At 46.3% G+C, this 23230-nt stretch overlaps 1 protein-coding gene across 1 annotated transcript in view; it reads right to left on the bottom strand.

The window, feature by feature from the left end:
- Window positions 1-23230, bottom strand: part of Hhat (hedgehog acyltransferase) — a 268490-nt gene that overhangs the window by 69139 nt on the left and 176121 nt on the right. The window contains exon 10 of the mRNA XM_028882840.2: window positions 8971-9172. Within this exon, the coding sequence (XP_028738673.1) occupies window positions 8971-9172 (202 nt within the window). The remainder of the gene's footprint in view (window positions 1-8970; window positions 9173-23230) is intronic.

The raw sequence follows: 23230 nt of genomic DNA, 5'->3' as shown, positions 1-23230 counted from the left end.
TGTACTTACAAGTAAATCTTGTGACATGTATGACTCGTTCTTCATCTTCACCTAAGACAACAAAAGCATGCTCTCTTACAACAGCATTAAGCCAACACCATCATTACGCCAACACTGTCACTTTTAAGAGCACAGCTGACTTGGCGAAGGCCCTGCATCTTTTAGGTCATGGTCTTTTCTGTCCTCCTCATGAGACACAGTCAAGGGTCATTCTCTCATTGACTCCAATCTGCTACATGAGCAGGGCCAACAGCAGAGGAAACAGGACGCAAAGTGTGCTCTTCACTTTGTGTGGGTAGTTGCAGGCACGCGGCTGCCAGCCCAGCTCATCTCAAACAAGGCCAGCAGCTGCTCGGCGTGCTTTTTTAAGCAGAGTTTATTTCTAGGTCTTTGGAGGGATGTGAGATGCTTTAGGAGGATTTTATTTTAGAAGTCCTGTAGTCTGTGCCTTCTCAGAGCTTTAAAATGAGCACTCACACATGCTATACACACACAGGCACAGCACACCACACACCACACACACACATACACACACATCATTAAGACATATTGCATTTAGTATGAGCATATTATTTGGGGAATAAGCAAAGAGCTCCTCCTCTCAACAGCAGGAACCACATCAGCTCTGGCCCTGCTGCTTCCAGTGGATTAATTTGGATTTAGTGGGGGGAGAAACGAGACCCAGCCTTAGGGAAAAGACCCAGAGAGAGCTTCAGTGGGTGTGTTCTGAGTTTTTCTTTTTCCCAAGTTCATCTGTGGAGCACCATGAGGCACTGGTCTGAGTCTGTGCTGTGCTCTGAGGTGGGATAACAGTGCCACGAGACCCAACCCTACTGCAGCCTGAGATGAGCGGGTTGGAAAAGGGGCTAAAGCCAAGAGTCGGCGCTCCAGGAGAAACCAGACGCCGTGCCAGAGCCTGCCCTCCATCAGATGGCTGCCTAGACAAAGGGGAGTCCAAGGAACCTGAAAGGGGGGTTATATTCAGTGTTCTATCTCCTGGACCAGAGAAGTTAAGACTCAGGCTTCAGATTCCACTGCGAAGGAAATGTATAGGCAACAAATTTCACAGCCTATTTCCAGCTTTGCTAATGACGCCATGGCAGGGAGACCACAGAGCGGCATCAACCAGCCATACCCACCCCCTCCAGGAACATGCTGTTCACAAGAACAGGCCTCCTCTTTCCAGCCTTAGGAGCTAGTCCAGCATGCTGGTCTCACATATGCATTAATATGTTAATTTAAAACTCCTGTTTGGCATTTCTAAGTGTGGTACTCAAGTCCTTTTTATGAGGATGTCTCTCCCCATGTGTTATGTCAGCCTCTGGATTCCAACACAGCACCCAGGTTCCTAATGTCAAGCGGTGTATAACAGGACCAGGGTCCGCCTCCCTCCCTCCCCTTCCAATGCTACCTCACATTCGTTACGGTTCTGCCCAAGCCCAGCTCTTTGAGGACCATTCCCAAGAGCTCAGCTTACACCAACCCCTCCCCTCGTGAACATCAATGTTCTAGGAACTTCTTTCTGGTTACAGTGCACACAACGCCTTCCTCTGGTCCTTAACTGGCTTGCACATGGCATTGCTCTCAACTACCAAAGCTGCAGTGGGGAGAGGTGGGGACTCAGGACTCTTTGCTTCTGCTACCCTCTGACTGAAGCCCTTTAGTCTCATTTATCTGGTCCTTGAATGGCATCACCCACAGTGAGCTCTCCCTCTATGAAATAGCCTCCTCTTAGTTTCTGCAAAGCCACCCCTAAATCTCTACCCCTCCTCCCGGTTCCCTCCTTCACCCAACTATGAAGTTAGTGTGTCCCAGACTCAGTGTAGACTTATGTCTCATCACATCTCCCCTCCCCTCCTCTCTCCCCTCCTTCACCTTCCTCCCTTCCCTCTTCTCCCCTTCCCTCTCTCTGTCTCAAACATTACCATGCATCCAAAATACCTTCTATATGCTCCCAAATTTTTTAGACCAGACCTTTCTTCTGAGTCATACCTGGTGAGATTAAGTCAATCAGTGTTTTCTGATATTGTGAAAACAAGTTAATTTTTCATATAGGACATTTTGCTACTGACAGAGATAAGCTCTATTCCTCGGTCTTATCATGTCTCAAATCTAAAGTGTCTGCCACTGAGATGGTCTCCTGATGAGAAGCCAAGGAAGACATGTGTCCATTATAGAAGATGCTGACTAGACAGACTCACGAGTGCACATGACCAGAAAACCATCCAGGGAAATGTGGAGGAAGACACAGGACAAGGATGGGGAAAGAACACCATCCAGGGAACATGGAGGAAGACACAGAACAAGCAACGGGGACAAAGGGATCATATGTTACACTTGGCTGAGAGTTCTCCACTGTTTGACAATCTATTCCCTACATAAGACACTAAATTTAAGAAATGAAATTGGTCATGCCTAAGTGGGCTCAGTCTTGGAAGGGCTCTGATCCCAACAGGCTTACGTCCAATAAGCACCTGGTCTCTCCCTGCTGCGCTGGACTCAAGTGGAAAAATGGTAGACTAGCTGCCCCTGAAGACGGCATCGCTCCTCATAGGCAGGTTTGTTCTGTATTCCCTTAGAGGCCCTCAGGGCCCTGGCCTCGGACCACTAAGAAAGGCTTTGCGGTTGAGTCAGCTGGCATTTGTGTCTTATTTGGTGAGTCGGGATCCCACAGAATCCAGTCATTTAAGTATGTATGTCATTGGGCCTTGATAGCCAGGCGTCTGCTTGTGTTTCAACCCATCACAGTGTGGATGGCACTGGCCCTTCATAGCCTGTCATCTGCTTTCTTCAGCCCATTTATCTGCCAAGTGCAAGGAGCATTGCTACTTGTTTGTTCAAAATCAATCAATAAATACAGCCACGAAATTGAATGGACAACACCAAAAGCCATGGTCTGCTTTCTTTCTGCTGCACCAGAACTTTAGCTCCTCCAAGAACCATTAGACTGATCCATAGTGGTCAATCCTGGAGGCATGTCTCCTAAGTTAAGCTATAAGCAGAGATTTCACTGCTCAATAAGGGATTCTAGTCAACTTATTCAGACACTGTGGGGAGAAGAGGAGAGGGGGAAGAGGGAAGACATATTTAAATCATGCATTGACATGGAGGGAAGACATATTTAAATCATGCATTGACATGGAATCAGGAGTGAGTTTGGGTGGATCAACTTTGGGGATATGGATTCACCTTTGCAAAGGAATAACCAACAAGCAGACTGGAAGGGTCTCACTCCAAGGATAGACCAAATCCAGGCTGCCAGGAAGCAGCGTCATTCCACTGATGCTTTGAAATGCCACCACTAACTAAGATTTCAAGGCTGAACCACAAATTCCGGCTCCCTGGAGAGTACGGTGTTGGGAAAGAACGAGTTGCCTCAGCAACTCCTCCTCTTCCAACCAGTAAGGGAGCTTGCTGGAGATGCCTTCTGCCAGCTTCCTGCAGGTCTGCATTTCCCAGAGTCAAGCCCATAGGTCCCTTCTTGGGAAGTAGCAGGATATAAAGCAGGTGGCATCTTCCTATCATTTTCATATTGTGCATGGAGTTTTCATTGAGCATTAAAGCAGCATGTTGCTTTCACTAGACACATTAGTATCTGTACTGCTATAAAATAATGCCCAGTACCATGTTCAATAGCCCTCTGCCTTCCTGGGTTCTTCCAGCAGGCGACCTGCATCGTCCTCATCACAGCACAAACCCCTTTCTTTTCTACACTCCTCTATGAAGTCAGAAAACACCATTCTTTCACTCAGCAAAGCACCGTGCCAAGTACCGTGATAACTGACATTCTATGTTGTTCATCTGAACCTGACACCCAAAAATCAGTGAGGGAGATGAGGATAAAACATCAAAAAGTATTTCATTATGCTGTAACAGCTGGATAGGAGAGACCACGTGATGTCCCAAATGAGGGACCTGCCTGCACAGGGGTCACAAACAAGATGTCTACCAAGACAAAGTCTGAAGAGTTGGGGTGTGGTGGGCAGAGAGGGTACCCCGAGAGATTAGAAGTCTGTGTGAGGCAGCTGTAGCTTGTGGGGCGGGGGCAGGCTTCCAGACAACACCCAGCAGGGCCTCTGAGTTCCTTCTAAACACTTAGTTCTAAGAAAATGGGAAGCCACAGTTGAGTTTTATTTTAAGTTATTTTAATTTTACATGTACAGGTGTTTTGCCTTCATATAGGTATGTGCACCAAATGTATCAAGTGCCTGTGAAGACCAGAAGAGGTTGCTGGATCCCCTAGAACTCGTTACAGACCATTGTGAGCTGCTATGTGGGTGCTGGGAGCTGAACCCAGGTCCTCTCTCGGCAAGAGCAGCAGGTGCTCTTTGCCACTGAGCCATCTCTCCAGCCCTAACCCTGGGTTAAAGAGAATGGTACGGTTAGGGTTTTACTAAGAAACATCACTAGGTGATGAATTGAGGAGGTTAAAATGGAAGAAGAGCTACTAATTCGAAGCCGTTTGGTTACCAGGCACTAGTTTAGAGGACTGTGGATTGGGGGGTTCCAGTGACTGAAAACAAAGTTCAAGATCAAGCTAGGAGGCAGAAGAAACAGCATGTATGAGAGACGGAAAAGCTAATGGTTTGGGGTAACCCAAGAATGACAGTGTCACTAAGATAGCTAATGAGGATGTCTGAAGATGAGGGACACGGGTGCAGTATCAAGATAGCTTCAAGAGAGCCAAGAAAGAGGCTCAGCTACCAGCTGGATCCACGAGGCAGAGCACCATTAATGAAGACAGTTTTACATTACTGAAGTCAGGGCTGCAGAGATGGTTCTGCAGTTAAGAGCACTTGCTGTCCTTCCAAGGGACCTGTCAGGGCACTCACAACCACCAGGAACTCCAGTCCCAGGGGAGCTGGTGCTGCCTTCTGGCACTGCATGCAATGTGGTACCCAGACATTCATGCAGGCAAAACATTCATACATATAAAATAAAATTAAAAATTACCACAGTCAAACATGCTATTTAAAAAAAATGTTTTTCTAGAATTGTACTATTCAAGATGGTGGCCAGAGGCCACAGTTAAACTACCTAGATTCAAATTAATTAAATAAAATAAAGGGGCTGGAGAGATGGCTCAGCAGTTAAGAGCACTAGCTGCTCTTCCAGAAGACCTGGGTATGATTCCCAGCACCCACATGGCAGCTCACAGCCATCTGTAATTCCAGTCCTAGGGGATCCAATGCCCTTTTCTGGCCTCCGAGGGTACCAGCCATGCACACAGCACAGACACACACATGCAGGCATGGGTAGCTAGTCTTATGCCAACTTGACATAAGCTAGAGTTATCTTCATGAGGGGAACCCCAATTGAGGAAATGCCTCCATCAGATCCAGCTGTAAGGCATTTTCTTAATTAATGATCTATGGGGGAGGGCCCAGTCCATTGTGGGTGGTGTAATCCCTGGACTGGTGGTCCTGGGTTCTATAAGACAGCAGGCTGAGCAAGCCAGGGGAAGCAAGCCAGGAAGCAGCTCCCCTCCAATGGCTTCGGCATCAGCTCCTGCCTCTGGGATCCTACCCTGTTTGAGTTCCTGTCCTGACTTCCTTCAATAATAAATAGGGATATATATAGAAGTGTAAGCCAAATAAACCCTTTTCTCCCCAACTTGCTTTTGCTTTTTGGTCATGGTGTTTCATACAGCAATAGAGAGCCTAACTAAGCCAAGGCAAAACACCCACATACAAAAAAAATAGCAAAATAATTTTAAGTGTTTTAAAATGAAATAAGTCCTAATTCAGTGTCTCAGTGGCCCTAGCCACATCTGAAGTGCCTTGTGTAGCTGGTGACTTGTGTTTTACCATAGTGGCCATTTCCATCACTTCAGGGACCTGTCAGAGAGTCCTCTTATGGAAGCTGAGGGCTTCCTGTTCATAACTGTCTTCTGGAGAATGTCCAACTGTCAATCAGCCAGACCAAGAAATCCTGCGCTTCTGAGCCCCATCTAAGGCCCTGGGTTTGAAGGTGCTATGGAAAGAGAAGGAAGAACCACCCTGTTAGCAGAGACCTGTCAATCTGTGTCAAAAACCGGCAAAAGATACATGCCATGGCAAAAGAAAAAAAAAAACAGGCATGTTGGTTAGTTTTGTCAACTGGTTGGGACCACAGGGTGACCCACATATTTAGTTAAATATATTTACAGGGATGTGTGTGATAAGAGTGTCTCTGGGTGACATGGACATTGGAATCTACGTTCTGAGGAAAGTACACTACCCTCTCCAGTATCAGCCAGTCTACTGAAGGTCAGGGCTTAAATACTAAGGTCAAGGGAGCATCCCTACGCTTGAGTGTGGTCTGGTTAACACAGATCTGTCTTCTGACACCGCCAGAACTTACACCATCAGCTCTCCCGAGTCTGGACCACTCAGTTGCCATAACCACATGGCCTAATTCTCTACCCTAGTCTCTGTCTCTGTGTGTGTCTCTGTCTCTGTCTCTGTCTATGTCTCTCTCTCTCTCTCTCTCTCTCTCTCACACACACACACACACAACACACACACACACACACACACACACACACACTCAGTTCTGTGTCTCTAGAAAACCCTCAAGAATACCGAAGATGGCACGGGCAAGGGAGTAAGCTCACACCGTGAAAACACCATCAGAAAAACTGGATTAAAGTCATATGAAACCAAGTGCCCAGAGGGTGTCCAGTCTATTTGGATTTTGACAAAGAGAGGGGGAGGGGATGAAATCATAGGAAGAGAGGAAGAGGCTGCATGGGGGGAAGAATTTATTCAAAAGCTTAAGGGACCAGTGAGATGGCTCAGTGGGCAAAGGTCTTGCAGCAGAAGCCTGGAAGCCCAAGTTCTATCACAGGAAACTGTGAAAAGGTGGAAGGAGAGAACCAACTCCACCACACTGTCCTCGGACCTCCATACATGCACCCTCCCCACACACACACAATGATAATAAATTATCTTAAAACTCCAGCTGTGCGCATTTGGAATGAAAAGGAAAGCAGGTTCTCTGCTAGAAGGTAAGAGCCGGGATAGTGAGAGAGCCTCCCGAGGAGACGGTGACAGAAGAGCTAGGGACGGAAGCATTACCTGCGCACTGACAGCCTCAGGTCAGCTCGGACACTGAGACAAACGGTGAGCCCTTTGTAGTTATCAGATGCTGGCCCGCGCTCAGGGGCAGGGTCTCAACAGCCAGGAACACTATAGGAGCTAACACGGCTTGTCAACTAGACAGTAGAATCCCCTAGAAGATTCACGTCTTGAGGGAGTTTCTGGATTGGGTTAACCGGGGTGAAATGACCCATCCTGCATGTGAGGGGGCATCATCGCACAGACTGGGGTCCCAGACTAAATGTGAAGGAGAAATGAACTGAGAGAAACAGTTCTCTGCTCTCAGCTTCCAGGCAGCCGATGCAGTGTGACCGACCAACTGCCTCACGCTGCTGCTGCCATGCCTTCTCCTCCACGATGCATCCCTTAAACTGTGAGACAAAACAAACCTTCCTTCCTCACAACGAGAAAATTAATGCAAACACCATCCAGGCTTCTAGGACAAAAGACAGCTGATGTTTTTTTAAAAAAAAGTTTTATAAAATATAGTAACAAATAGTAAATTTAATATTATATGAGAAATATTTTGCCAAAGTGTTATCTGAAGTTATTATGCACCTAGGTGCCTGAATTGTGGGCATAATATCAAATGGGGTAAGCACATGAGAGCTTTGGTGGTCAGCACCCTACAAAGTGGCAAATCCTGTGTTTTGGTGAGTTGAGTTAACCACTGAGCCCTCTCTCCAATCCCCAAATGTTTATCTGTAAATCTGCATGAGCATACTTGATTTCTTCCAATGTGCTGCTTTGCTGTGTACTCTGTGTCGGTTTTTACTGAGGTAACTGCCCTTATGTGAGTGGCTATCTTTTTTGAAACACGCTTCAATAACTCTGTTCTATCTCAATGATGTTTAAGATGTATTTGTTTTACTCTCATGTGCTGGGTAGAGTTTATCCACATTAACCATTTTTTTCCCCATTGGAATCTCTTGTATTTTACAGCCTGTCAGGAGAGCAGACACTCACATTTCCTTTTGGGCCATTCTTTGGGCTGGCAAAACATTGTTCACATTCAGAAACACTGATTTCCTACAAGATTCTCATGTATCAGCTGCTGCATTTACAAGGCAAAATATACGTGTGATGCTTAAAATATCCACAGAGGGAAACACTCAATTAATTTCCCAGTCACACCTATAGATAAAGAATGCAGCTTTACCCCTCAGCTGTCTGCTATGCCAGCACCAACAGCATCTATCAAAAATTAAAATGCCAGCATCACTCAGGTCTAGCAAGGACATCTGGGAGGGTGGAAACTTGACGCCTTGTCTTCAGGGCGGTAAGAGCTGATATGCAGCATGCAGAGTGAGCCGTGAACATGAGAAACCCCTTAACCTGACAGTTTTACCTCAGGAGAACTCATTCTGATTATGAGATCCACATCGATACGATTTATAATGGAATGATTAGTAATAGCGTAATTAAACAATCATGAAGTATCCACCTTAGGGCTCCACACAGATCTGCTGGCTCGGAGGGACGGCTGAAGCACCACCATAGCATTCATTCACTGTGAGTGGCCATGTTGAGTGTGCATGCACAAACAGAACATGCTTTAGAAGAGTGAGTTTTAATGTCAGTTTTATTAGTTATTTACTCTTGTCTGGATATTAATTTTTATATAATAAATGCCTAGACTTTTGTAGTTACAGTATTCATTCATATATCCACTCATCTATCCATCCAACCAACCAGCCATTCATGTAAACAATGGTTTTGAAGCCTCCGCTGTCCCCACCCCTATCAGGCTTCCTAGAGACACATAGACTGTGAAATTGCCTGACAAGAACTGCTCATATTTGAGTGAATCTGGTGACCACCATCCCTGACAAACCAGTCTCTCCTTGCTCAGCTATACCCTCCCACACAGGCAACGATGGATCCTGCTCACCAAGGTCTCCCGGATGCAGGGCATCTCCAACAGCCTCTGGGCTCCACTCTCCACAGTGACTCCCAGCCAGTTGAGTGCTGCCCAGCACCAGAGGTCTTCATAGCTGCCATGCCAGTAGCTCACGAATGCAAACGTCATCGCAGTAGAAAGCAGTGTCCCCAGAAGGCCATGCTGGGACCCACCCAGTGGAATGTACACGTACCTGGAGAAAGAAGAGGCTGTGAGAAGCTATGTTGATGGATGGAGAGATGCACCTGCCTCTCCCTGCACTCTGGCTTGACTCCCTTGAATACTAGCATTATTGTTTAAGGTACAAAGATCCACTTCCAGGAAACTGTAGGCCAAACCTTGAACTCTCCACCTCACTCATTGTTGGCAAAATCCTAAACTTGCACAGGGTGTGGCTTTAGGTTAGATGAGCATACATACCAAGGAGCCCTTATTGTGGCAAAATTGTACTTACAAGAGGCAAGAGGGGCAGTGATGAGTTTAGAGCTGATGAATGGATGTACCCAGCCTTGCAGCCCATTATGTGGCACCTACTAAGATGCTGGCATTGGGAGGACATTGACCATCATGGCAAGTGTGCATTTTACAACTTAGACTACTAAATTTATGGTAAAGCCATATTTAAAATAATGGGGAAACCATTATTTAGACACAGTTGCTAAAAGCAGGCCCTTACAAGGTAGGAGTGGGGTGCATAAGAAGGATAATGGAGCTGGTCCCAGATTCCCAGGCAAGTGGCTCAGAAGCAAGTATAGAGAGGAGCTCTACACTCAACGGAGTGCTGGGCCAAAGCTTTACCTCTGCCCCAGTGCCTGGCATCCTCAGATATGTCTCCATCCCTGAGTCACTAATGCCCAGGTTATGGAAGTGCAGAGATTCACACTCCTCTGTGGTTTCTAAAAGACTACAGGCCTCAGTTCATTCTGGTCAGTTCCTCTTTTTCCCAGAGAACTCCAGGAGGGGACAGAGATCTTTATGATGTCTTCTGAGACACTTTACAAGGGTCTTTCTACTTGATTCCTTGAGGCACCATGCTTCACATCTGCCCTTCCAGAATCCATCCCAGAATCCTTAATGTTTTATTATTTGTACTATACACACATTACTTTCTTACTGTTGAAGAAGCTTTATTTAAAAATCATTTTTAGGGGCTGAAAAGATGGCTCAGTGGTTAAGAGCACTGACTGTTCTTCCAGAGGTCCTGAGTTCAATTCCCAGCAACCACATGGTGGCTCACAACCACCTGTAAGAGATCTGGTGCCCTCCTCTGCCCTGCAAGGACACATGCAGACAGAACACTGTATACATAATAAATAAATAAATAAATCTTTAAAAAATCATTTCTAATAGAACTCCTTCTCAGAAGAAGCCAAAAGTAAATAAAATTAATCAGACCAAAAGATAAATGTCAAAAAACTATGTAAGTATTTTATTTGAAATAATTTAAACAATGTATAAAAATTAAGCTTATTACTAAGACATTGAGTGGCAAGTCAATGTACATTCAATGTAATTGGCCCCTCAAACTCTGTTTTTCCATCTGGGGCTAGAATTCAGGACCTTGTGCATGCTGGGAAAGTGCTCTACCACATCCCCAGCTTCTTTCCAACTTCTGTTTTTCTTTTTGGTGAAAATGTTCAGAATCATTTCTCCAAGCTTCTCTAAATGCACAGGTTACTGTCCTCAGTCGGCACGTCCCCCACCCAGACCCCAAGAAACCCGCATAAGTTTCACACAGTACCTGCGGCTCTTCCCGGCATTTCTCATCCTGCCCCTACCCTAAACCCTACAAAGCCCCTCCCAGGGGCTTCTCATCTCTTCCCCCAGCTCCTGATTCCTACATAAATCAGCCTTCTTGGTTCTCTTGGCCTCGTCTCCTCTCCTCTTCCCCGCCCCCTCCTCTCATGGCCCAGTCTGTTCTGCTGGCCGTGTTCAGTCTGGACCCTTCTAAAGGCCTCTGACCATTCTCTCCCTCATATCGACAATAAACCCTTCTCCTCAACCATGTCTTGCCGTCACGTCCTCGTTCTCATTCAGTCACCTCACGTGCACCAGGACACTTGGACTTCCTGTCCCAGCCAGCTGTGATGGGGACTGCTCCTGGAAGTGCCTGGGGTTGATCTCTAGGTCTCACACAGGACTCTGCCTCCTCCACAGACTCTCCCCTTGACTAAGCTCTATCAAGTCCCTCGAAGCCCCTACACCGTGGCTTGTTGTTCGTGCTTGTCTGGCCTGTACCGCCCACGTGTAGCAAGAATCCCGCTAAGTCAGTTTAGGGAATGTCCCTCCCTGCCCCACCTGATCAGCCTTCATGTCCTGATTCCTCTCCCCTCCCTCAGCCACCTCAGTTAGCCTGGCCACCTGTCAGCAACATCCAAGGCCATCCTCTGGCTTGTACACACATATGCATGCACACACACAAACACATACCTGCACATGCATGCACATATAATCCTGTACACACATGTGCACACACACACACACACACACCTGTATATGCATGCACATGTAATCCTGTACACATGTATATACACATACATACCTGCACACACATGCACATATAATCCTGTACACATGTGCATACACACACACACCTATACACACATGCATACACACACACCTGCACACACATGAACAGATAATCCTGTACACACATGCATACACACCACAGGGAGTGCTCCTTCTGTTTCCAGCATTTACTTATTAAGCCTTCCAGGCACCCGGCATTATAAGACACAAAGACCTCAGATGTTCTTGCCCTGGCTGTGAGACATCAGGTCCTGCTGTGAGGCGACATGCCATATGCCAGGTCCATCAGGAAGACTTTAGTGTGGGAGAGATGGGGTTGAGGAGACCAGAGGAGTGTGGGAGGCTGGACCACAGAGGGTCCCACTTTGGGGAGGCATCAGGAAGAGGCTCTCTAAGCAGAGAGAAGAGCTGGGCGCTGCTGGCGGGACACTGAGGAGGAGGGGCGGTGAGCCTGAGAACACCTGCAGGAGTGCAGCTCTTACCTGGAGCTCTGCTGCCCCCTAGAGGCTACGTGGTTATCAGCGTGAAATCGGGAGAGGATGTGGGCTGGAACCTCAGTGGTCTCCTATAGCACTGAGGTAACTGACCCCTTCCCACCACAGTGCTACTGTCAGGTATTGTAACACGGTATGCTTTTAAAAGATGGTCATCTTCAACAGTGTTAAGAATGACTAAAGGAAACATTGCAGTATTTACAGATTTGTTTACATGTTAAGATGGTACACACTAAAGAAAAATAAGCCTCACATGTCAGAAAACCCAGTACAGAATAAAAGCCTGCCATGCCTCCCACCAGTGAGACTTGTCACTGGGTCCAAATCCAAAAGGGACCTGTCTACAAGCTAGGGATGCTGAAGCGGCTACCCCCTCCTCACATGTAGCGGTTTTAAACCATAAGCTCTTACTTTGCTTTTGAAAATGACAGCTGACCAAAAACAGTCTCTGAAAATTCTTAATAATCCAGGAACTAAGAAATTATGATATTGCAGGTCTCCAAGAGCACAAAACTTCTTTGTTCCAAACCTGAAAGAGGGTGGACTCTTCACTCCTCATTTCTGGAAGGCGGTGGGTTGGCGAGAAGAGGGAATAGGGGCTCTCTCTTCAATGCATCCCACCAGCCTGGTTCTGTGATTAGTAAGAAGACAGGCATGTCTGTCTCAGAAACGTGCACGAGCAACTCAGATGAGCTGCACAGCCACTGATCTCTGGCGGGAGACACACTCAGCAGAGCAAAAACACCAAGTGTGCGGGACATACAGCCTGATCCTGCCTGGCCAGCCGTGTGTGGTCACTGTCTGCAGAGAACGCTGATGGAGGGTGGCACCTCTCTGCAGGCGCCACCTTCATGCAAACTTAGCTCACAGAATCAACACAGCATGGGTGCCCCAAGCCAGCAGGAAGCTACCAGCAACACGTAGATGGTGTTCACAATGCCTGCCCCTGACCGGGTGCCCATGCCAGGTGCTTTCTGCACACTTCAGGCAAATAATGACAAAGCTTGTTTTGCCCTGAGAGGTCCAAGTTAAACCAGTGTGTTCTCTGTCACTGTTATCACAATGGGAGTCATCCTCGGTGGTAAATGCTCCCCTAATTTGATCAGGTGGGCAGATTAGTCTCCATAGACATATCCACTAGTCTTTTTGGGACAGGACCTCTCCCTGTAACCCCAGCACACTCATGGCAAACTTCCTGCCTCTGCCTCCCCAGAGCTGTGACTAGTTACATGCCTCCGTGCACTGTCTTTTATTAACTAGGAAAAATAATGCTCCTTTATAGAGATGGGCATCCACTGAAGCATTCAAGACAACCCAGAGGCACTCCAAAGTGCATCACTGCCACACTAAGGGATGAAGCCAAAGCAACGTCCTCTTAGATTGCTGTGACCAAGGACAAGCCCACATTGCAGTCCTTCCCTCTCTCCTGCCTGCCTGCAGTCTGTGGTCAGAGGCTGATCTGTGGTCTGTCTGGTATGTGAGCCTGAAACTGTTAGTTTTTGTTAGTTGTGTCTGAGTGCTGTGCCTCTCCCTAACCCAGGGCTTTGCTCTGTGTTTATCGAAGAACACAGAAAACAGGTCACAGGACCGAAATGAGGAATTCTTTACAGAATCCTCAACAGAGCTTTACAGGGAAAGAAGTTGCTTTACTGACCGTGACTAGCACTCAAGATTACAACAGACATTATCAAACTATATCTATATCACCTGCAATATTTATAGTAAAATTTGTTTGATGGTTGCTTTCAATCTGTTGGCTGCTTTCAGCAAATGGTCACCACATTAAATGTGTGTGTGTGTGTATGTGTGTGTGTGTGTGTGTGTGTGTGTGTGTGTGTACATACAATATTCTGGGTCAGGACATGGAAGAGTACATAATTTAAGATTAAAGCTGTGAACTAGTCTAGGTTGTAAAAGCTGATTTTGTGGGAGATCTAAAGCAAGCCAGGTTGGTTGTATTATTCTCTTAAAGGCAAGTTAAACAGGCTGAGTACACAGTAGGCTAGCAGGTTAATTACATAGTCTTAAATGATTTCAAGACATACAATTAACTTGGACGCAAGATCCAACAAATGTTCAGTCTCTTTGGGGTCAAGGGATCTTTAGAACACTGTATCATTACAAACGTGTTTGGGCTGGTGAACTCTATTAGTTCTATTAGAACTACTATTGAGTGTAGCACCAAGAGTCGGGGTATAATATTTGTTATTGGACAGAACAAATAATTACCCTCAGAGATAACGTGCTACAGTGGCCAGGCTGGCACCCTGAAGATGTCGTGTCAGTCAGAGGTAGGGCATAGGAAAGTCAGTGGGGAGGGGGGTACATGCCCGTGGGCAGTTCCGGTGAGGGGAAGACAGTCTCTCTCTACCTCCCCCATGCCCACCACAAAGAATACCTCACAAATACGCTTGCAGTATGGACAGGGTAAGAAGTTCATGCATGTGCATGTCTTAAATCTAGTCTGTTGTTCCCGTTTCCCAGGAAATGCCCTTTGAATTTTCTAACTTTCTCTTTGACCTAGAGAATCATACAGTAAGTACACTGCTTCCTGAAAATGTCTTCACAGGGCATGACTTTTCTATTATGGCTATCATCTCAGCTAAATTCCAAGATTCCAACAGGGCTAAAAAGGTGAGGAAGTGTGAGCCTGTGTGTGTGTGTGTGTGTGTGTGTGTGTGTGTGTGTGTGTGTGTGAACATTTCAGTGTTCTACATTAGCCAGTGATGGTGTGCCAGTCAAATTCCTATCCGAAGGGGCATAGATAAAGGCCTAGTGTTTATTTCTCACAAAGAAGCTAAAGATTACTTATAAAGGGTTTTAAAGGAGGATAGACACAAAAAAAGAATATAATTTGCTTTTAATATCTTTCAGTTCAGTGCAGATCATAATGCAACTTTAATAACTAGGAAACCACAGTTGGTTAATGGGCAGCCATAGACTTGATCATTTCCAGAAAGCGAGGAGGGGACCACTTGCAAAGCAGAGTGGATATTCTGAGCCAGGCGAATTCTCTGTTCCTTCACTAAAAGGACCTGGGTAGAGATTTTTTTAGGCAGTTCTGAAAAGTTACCTAGTAAGAATTCTATGGAATTCTCTCAGTAGAAAATTGTGGAATTTATAAAATAAAAGCTAAATCATCTATGGTGATGGTTCATACCTATAATTCTAGCAGGTAGGAGGCAGAGAGGCGGGAGGATTGTTGTTTGAGGCTAGCCTGAAGTGATGAGTAAAACCCTGTCTTAAAACGACAGCAAGAACAAACTCAGTCATACCTATCCTGTATCTAAACACCCATGTTTATGTCATTAGATGCCCATATTTCTAAAATTCATAATCTCGAAGTCCACAAAGCTGGTGGCTCTGAGGCCTGAAATGCTATGCTAAGCCCAAGACTATGCTTAAAGCTTAGAGAAACAGCTTGATCTTCAGTCCAAAACCCGGAGATAATCACTCCAGAGTTCTGCTTCTCAGGGCAGGAAATGTTGAAAGTCTGGAAAAGGCCAGCCCAAGCCAACAGCAAAGTGCTGGACAAGGACTTAGGAGCCAGAGGCAAGGCCTTGGGCCTGCTGGGCCATCTCAGGACCCCAGAGCCTGTCAGAAGTCTAATCTACTGCAGGGCCTCAGCCAATGTGGACAGAGGGTACTGACACCTTCTTCTGAGCATCTGTGGAGATCAGATGAAAAGGTAGCTCCGGGAGGCTCCAGGAGGCTCCAGGGCGTCCCCCAGGATGCTTTGGGAGGCTTCAGGAGGCTCTGGGGAGCTCTGGGAGGCTTCGGGAGGCTCCAGGGGGTCCCCAAGATGCTTCGGGAGGCTCCAGGAGGTTCATGTTCCTTCTTAGTTGTGGCAAGGATACTTAGTGAGAGATGTGGGCAGTGCCACAAGTGAGAGGAGAGTAAGACCAGGCAGATCCCAGGAATGTCTTCATCTTGTTGAGATTTGAAACCGTTGATGAGTAATGAACCCTCCTCCCTTACCCCTGCCCTGGAAGCACCTACTCTTCCCTCTGTTCCACACACTTCAACTATGATGGTTCCTTTCTATAAATGGATCACACAGGAGATGCTCCTCTGGACCAGTTGGCTTCTCTTAGCAGAACACTCCAGGTTCATGCATCAATGTTGCTCCAACAGAGAGGATTTCCTGATTACAGATGAACGCCTGCACACTTGCTAATTGGCCAGCAGCACAGGGAATACCTTGCTACTTATTATGGATTGGATCTAAAACATCCTGTCCCCAGCAGGTGTTCTGGAAGACTGTGGAGCCTTCAAAGATGTGAGATCTATTTGTCCAGAAGCAGGCTAGGAGCCAGAGCAGGACTCCGAAGCATTTGAAGCTCAGACCTGCATCTGTTCCAGCCTGTGTTCTCTGCTTCCCACCTACACCCTGCAGACAAAACCACCACACACTCCTGCTGACAGTCACAATAGCCACCAGGTCTCCCCTCACGCCATACCGTACCCTCAGAAACTGAGCCAAAATAAACCTCCCATTCCTTCAGCTGCTTCTGTCTGGTATTCAGTCATAGTGATGAAAAATTGGAGACACTATTTTTATCAACAAAAAGGAAGAAACCAAAGGCAGATGAGGAATGTTTTATAGGTGATGGGTATATTTACTCCTCTGAGTCTGGTGTTGGCTTCATAAGTATATGCATATTTCCAAAGGCATCAAACTTTAAATTAATAGATATAGTTTAAAATTGTCAGTTTTCCTCACAAAGTCATCATGTAAATAGCACCATCAAGAGACGAGCATTCCTGTGTCTTCTGTAAGCATGTGAAGGTACCAGAGGTTCCAGCTTGCTGACTTCAGGATGCTCTATACTCAGCACCATTAGCCAGATCCGGGTCTGTCTTAGTTAGGGTTTTTATTGCTGTGAAGAGACACCATGACCACAGGCAACTCCTATAAAGAAAACATTTAATTGGGGCTCGCTTACAGTTTCAGAGGTTCAGTCCATTATCATCATGGCAGGATATGACGGCATGCAGACAGACATGGTGCTGGAGAAGGAGGTGAGAGTGAAGGAGGAGCTACATCTTGATCCACGGGAAACAGGAAGTGGTCTGAGACACTGGGCAGTATCTTAAGCATATATGAGATCTCAAAGCCCACCTCCACAGTGATACACTTCCTCCAACAAGGTCACACCTACAACAGCAAAGCCACACCTCCTAATAGTGCCACTCCCTATGAGCTTATGGGGGACAATTACATTCAAACTACCACATTCCACTCCCTGGCTCCATAAGTTTACAACAATATCATAATGAAAAATATACTTAGTCCAACTTCAAAAGTCTCCATGGTCTATAACAGTCTCAACAATGTTAAAAGTTTAAAATTCAAAGTCTCTTCTGAGATTCATAAATCTCTTAACTGTAATCCCCTATAAAATCAAAATAAAAAAGATCACACACTTCCAATATATAATGGCACAGGATATTCATTACCATTCCAAAACGTAAGGAAGGGAGCATAGTGAGGAAATACTTGATCAAAGCAAGACCGAAAACCAGCTGGGCAAACTCCAAACTCTGCATCTCTGTGTCTGATGTTGAAACACTCTTCAGATGTCCAAGTCCTTTCAGCTTTGTTGAGTTTGATATGCTTCTTTCTCTTGGGCTGGTTCTACTCCCTGTTAGAAGCTCTCCTTTGCAGATGGCCCATGGCTCTGGCATCTCCAATATCTTGGGTTCTCCAAGGCAATCTCCTTCACAGCTTCACACAATGGTCTCTCTGGGCCTCCATTCAGGGACATCCCTGACACATGCCTGATGGCTTTTCTTAGTCATGGAGGAAGATTCCATAAACCCTTTCTTCTATCCTTGAGCCTAAAGCCATAACCACATGGCCAAAGCTGCCAAGTTCTGCTGCTTATTGGGCTAGAACATGCCCCCCTTTTAAAATTACATCTTCACCAGTGTTCTGTTTTCAATGGTTTCCTTCACTGCCTAAGCTTTGCTGTCCTTGAACTTGCTCTGTAGAACAGGCTGGCCTCAAACTCAGAGATCCACCTGCCTCTGTCTCTGGAGTGCTTGGATTAAAGACATGCACCATTATACCCAGCTCTAAGCTTTTCTTTAATTCATTTTCACAAATTGGAAACTTAGCTGGGTGAGATCTTGCCCTGAGTCACCACTCCCTTTATTCCATTTCTTAATCTCTTTATCTCCTTGAACACAGGACTTAACTCCATTCCACTTCCTGGTGCTCCTTTTCTCCTCAAATTTTACATTTTGTATTTTTCCTTGCTCAGCTTGCTCCTTTTCATTATAAATCTTCATTAGAGTTACAACTAATATCCACATGACAGAGTCTATATTAGGCTGTTTTGAGATTTCCTCTGCCAACAGAATTAATGCAAAACTTTTCACTTCAGCCTCAGGCAGACTCTTTGGACAAGGGCAAAAAGCAGCCACATTCTTCACCAAAACATCACAAGAATGATCTCTAGACAATATGTTAATATTCTTCTCCTATGAAACCTCTTGAACCAGATCCCCCAGTTCAAATCACCCTCAGCACCACTGTCTTCCATGCTCCTGCTAGGTCACCCCATTAAACAGCACGTAAAGCTTTCAACTGCTTTTCTAATCCACAGCCCCAAGGTCCATAGTCCTTCAAACAAAAGCATGGTCAGGCCTATCACAGCAATACCCCAATCCTTGGTAGCAACTTCTGCCTTAGTTAGGGTTTCAACTGCTGTGAAGACACACCACGACCATGGTAACTCTTTTTTTTTTGTTGTTGTTTTTTTTTTTTTTTTTTTTTTTTTTTTTTTTTTTTTTTTTTTTTTTTTGAGACAGGGTTTCTCTGTGTAGCTTTGGGTAACTCTTATAAAGGAAAATTTATAGGGTGGCTTACAGTTTCAGAGGTTCAGTCCATTATCCTCATGGTGGGACATGGCAGCATTCCAGCAGACATTCAAACTATCACAGGGTCTCAGTGAGAGGTGAGAGCTATGGATTCAACCCACATAGACTTGCTGCTGGTGTTTAATCCAAATGTCATGCAGATGTCCTCCACATATGTAGAGTTGAGGGTGTATTGATGGATGAGGATAAAGACAACCCTACCACAACCCAAACCATCTTCAATACCCTGCAACAAAGACACTATGGCCCTTCCACCTAGGATACACCTTACCTACAAAAGTCACCTGATAATGTCCCTTGAAATGAACGGCAGATGTGTGTGTGTGTGTGTGTGTGTGTCTGTGGGTGTACGTGTGTGTGCACGTTTGTATGCATGTGTGTGTGTGTGTGCACGTTTGTATGCATGTGTGTGTGTTTTTTGGTTTGATTTTTTGACACAAGGTCTTACTATGTACTTGCCTGCTACTCATTGCATAGCCTAGAATGGTCTTGACTTCAAGGAAATCCTCCTGCCTCAGCCTCTGGAGTGCTGTGGGATCACAGGTATGCATCACCATGCCAGGTTTTCATTCCTCCATTTTGAAGCAACCTAACAGTGCCCTGAAGGTTCAATGTCCCAGTGACACACAAGCCTTTGAAATAACCCTGAGCAAACAGCCCTAGAAAATGTCATCTTCAGAACTTAGCAGCCTTGGGCAAAGGGACACCTGAAGGCAGACTATGGTGTCTCTCAATGGGGGTTTCTAACCCCTTTTCCAGGCCTGCCTCTGTCTTTGGCTATAAAAAAGCACGCAAAGCAAGTTCCTTGGAGGTTTGCTTGAAGGGGACAGAGGGAGAGTATATACTCTCTAGTGCTGATGAGTGGAGCCTAATCGCTAATAAAAAGATCCTCAGAGACTCAGTTTAATAACCACCAAGACTTCCTGGCCGCCTGCCTGTCTTTCTACCTTCCTCCTAAGAGGACACTAAAAGCTCTTATATTCTTCTCCAGGCCACATGAAAGGGGGCATCACATGGCAAGCCAGAAGCCAAGAGGTGAATCTGAATGTGTGCATGACTGAGGGATGATATGTGATTCTCCTGCCCTGTCATCAGCAGGGGAAGGCAGGCCCCAGCCTCCCCTTCCCTCAACACACTGTCTGCCCTCTGCTCTGTCAGCACCTCCTAAATCTAAGGCTCAGCACTACGCCATTGGATGCACAGCTCCCCTCCTTAGTGACTGAACTATCTGTTCCTCCTTGGATGTCTGCCTCTCACCCACACCATACCCACTGTTGGTCCCAATCTTCACACTCATCTATCATGGCTGCTGGGAAAACGTGCTATAAAAGGATTGTGTGAAATGGGAAGGTCACTGTGCTGGTGTGGTGCCTCGGGCCCTCTAGAAGCAAGTGTTCTAAAGACAAGTGCAGTCAGGAAATGCCAGGAGGCCTATGGAGGCATTTCTCTCTCCATCTGCATTTACGGTGCAATGACGCAGGCAGCCATGCTGGACAGCACCTCCCGAAGGCAAGAGGAGAGGCTCTGTTGAACATGGACCCTAGGTTCCCATGGCAACATAGCAACCCATGCAGAAAGTCTAGTTAGTGGTCACATAGAAAAGAACATTAACATCTGGATATGTGACTACAAGGCAAAGATGTCCACACAAAAAAACTCCTCTCCCCAGGAAGCATATGTCTGTCACAGCTGCCAAGTCTTTTCCATAGAGATAGATGTCTTGTATATGGTGGATTCTCATCCCTTATGACCCAAATGGAGACCCATCAGCCTGGCTCCACCAAAGTCAGCCTCCAATTGGCTCCCTCCTGGGCTACCACCTGCACTTATGAATCACCAAATGGACTCTATCCAGTCAGTGAGCTCATTCTGGATCTGGGCCCTGCAGTCCTTCCAAAGCCTACCCCAGCCATTTTTTTCTTCTACTTGAGGTTCAGTGCTCACTTGGAGGAATATTTTTTCGATTCTAATCTTACCTTTTGATTCACGTGTGTATGTATTATGTGTATATAGGTGTGTATATGTATGCACACACACACACACACACACACACACACACATACACACACACACACACACACCAGAGGACAACCTCAGCTGTCACTCCTCAGACACTGTCCACCTTGGTTTTTAAGACAGTCTCTCATTGGCATGAGGCTAGCCAAGTAGGCTAGGCTCATTGGTTTGGGAGCTCCTGGGATCCACCTGTCTGCATCCCCAGTACTGAGGTTAGAAGCACATGCTGCCACACCCAGCTTCCCCCAACCTGGGCTCTGGGGGACTGAACTCAGGTCCTCTTGCTTGGAAGGCAATCCCTTTACCACTTATCTCTTGGAGTCACATGCTCATCTCAGCCTAAATCATTTCGTTCACCTTCATGCGCCAGGATTCTGTACTGTAGGCCAATGCTTTGGGCTGAGGACAAGTCCATATGTCACTGCACACGAAGACACAGGGCAGAAAATTGGAGTCCTTCTCTCGTGTTTCCCCAAAACCCAAGTCCAGGGCTCCACAATAAATCCTGACCCCTCTGTCTCCTCCTGAGCTTTCTCTCATCCTCCTCATCTATAACCATTTCCTCTCTTCTTCCACTGCCTCCCACACTGTACACAGAGTGACTGCAGCCAGACAACCTCATGAGTGCCACCGTCCTCACAGGCTGCTGCTGGCTTCCCCGCCCTGTGCTGTCTGGAGGATGCTCTTTAGAAAGTCAGGCTAACCCACTCACGGAGGTTCCTCCAGTAAACAGGACAGCTAGTGGGACTTGGCAGGTAAGACATCTATCTGCCAACATTTCCCCAGGATAGCTGCCAGAAGTACCAAAAATGGGGAGGGGGGGTATTTATCCAAAAAGCAAAACAATGTGATTAAATCTTTTTAAAATTAAAGCACTTGTCTGGGCATGGGCACACCTCTAATCTTAGCACTAATGCAGCCAAGGCAGGCAGATCTCTGTGAGTTCTAGACCACCCTGATCTGCATGTGCCAGGGCTACATAACAATAAATAAACAAAACTTAAAGCACTTAAGTTGGGGGTGTTATTTTGTGACCTGGACTTTCAGAAGCCTCACACAAAACCCTCAGCATCAGGTGCATGTGAGGGGAGTGTGCTCACGAGCCTGCAGGAACATGACTCTCTTTGCCTCTTTGGTGGTACCCAAGTCAAGTGCTCTAGAAAAACAACAACTCAACCTCTGCCACCCATGCCACTCCTCACCCCAGTGTGTTAGCTGGTCATAGAGAAGTGCAGAATCAGGATTGTGGTCGGAAAAGAACAAAAGACACACAGAGTGCCTTTGGGCTTCAGAGATAGCTCCGCATGTAAAGCATTCACCTTGCAAGCACATGGATCTGACTTCGATCTCTAGAATCCCATGTAAGAAAGCTGACCATAATGCATGTTTGCAATTCTGTAACCTGGGAAGTTGAGACAGGACAATCCCTGGGGATTGCTAGCAAGCCAGACTAACCTACTTAACAAAGTCCATGCCACTTAGAGACCCTGGCTTAAAATATAAGATGGACAGAGGCTAAGTAATGACACCAGAGGTTCTCTGTTGACCTCCACATGCACACAGGTGCATGCACATACAGTACATATGTACACAGGTGCATACACACACAGGTGCATGCATACACAGGTGCACACACACTGGTGCATACACACAGGTACATACATACACAGGTGCATACACACAGTACATATGTACACAGGTGCATACATACAGGTACATACATACACAGGTGCATGCACACACAGTACATATGTACACAGGTGCATACACACACAGGTACATACATACACAGGTGCACACACACAGGCCCAGACACTGGAGTACACTGGCGATGAAAACACTCTGCTGTGAGGACCACAGATGGGTTCACTGGCCAGAACGGGAAGCAAGTGAGAGGAAACGGCAACGGATATCATACAGGCAACAGTCTCAAAGCACTGCCACTCAATGCTGTCTTCAAGAGGAAAGAAAATAAAGGTCTCAAGAGCTGAAGTGATTTTCAAAAAATAACCCAAGTGTGATGGTTGCCGGTGGTAACGACGAGGCCATTCCCATCCTGGGCTGAAATCGAGGCTCTCACAAATCAGCTTTGATGGAATTGTCCCAGCCGCCTCTCATTTATCATAATTATGATTCACAGTCCCGATCAGAGATGATGCCTTTAGAACTGTGTGCTGGAAGGGAAAATTGATAAAGCTTAAGCTTGGGTACAAATGACAGTAGATCTGTGATGGCTGCCCCACCCTGGGCCTATTGCCCTGTGCTCAGGAAACAATGGCCCTGGAGCATTTTCTCAGGATGTAGTGATTGCTGGCTGGATGACACCG

This window comes from Peromyscus leucopus, chromosome 15, assembly GCF_004664715.2.
Source record: "Peromyscus leucopus breed LL Stock chromosome 15, UCI_PerLeu_2.1, whole genome shotgun sequence".
In the NCBI taxonomy this organism is placed as follows: domain Eukaryota; kingdom Metazoa; phylum Chordata; class Mammalia; order Rodentia; family Cricetidae; genus Peromyscus; species Peromyscus leucopus.
Note: the sequence above shows the minus strand (reverse complement) of the source record. Positions and strands in the feature narration are given on the sequence as shown.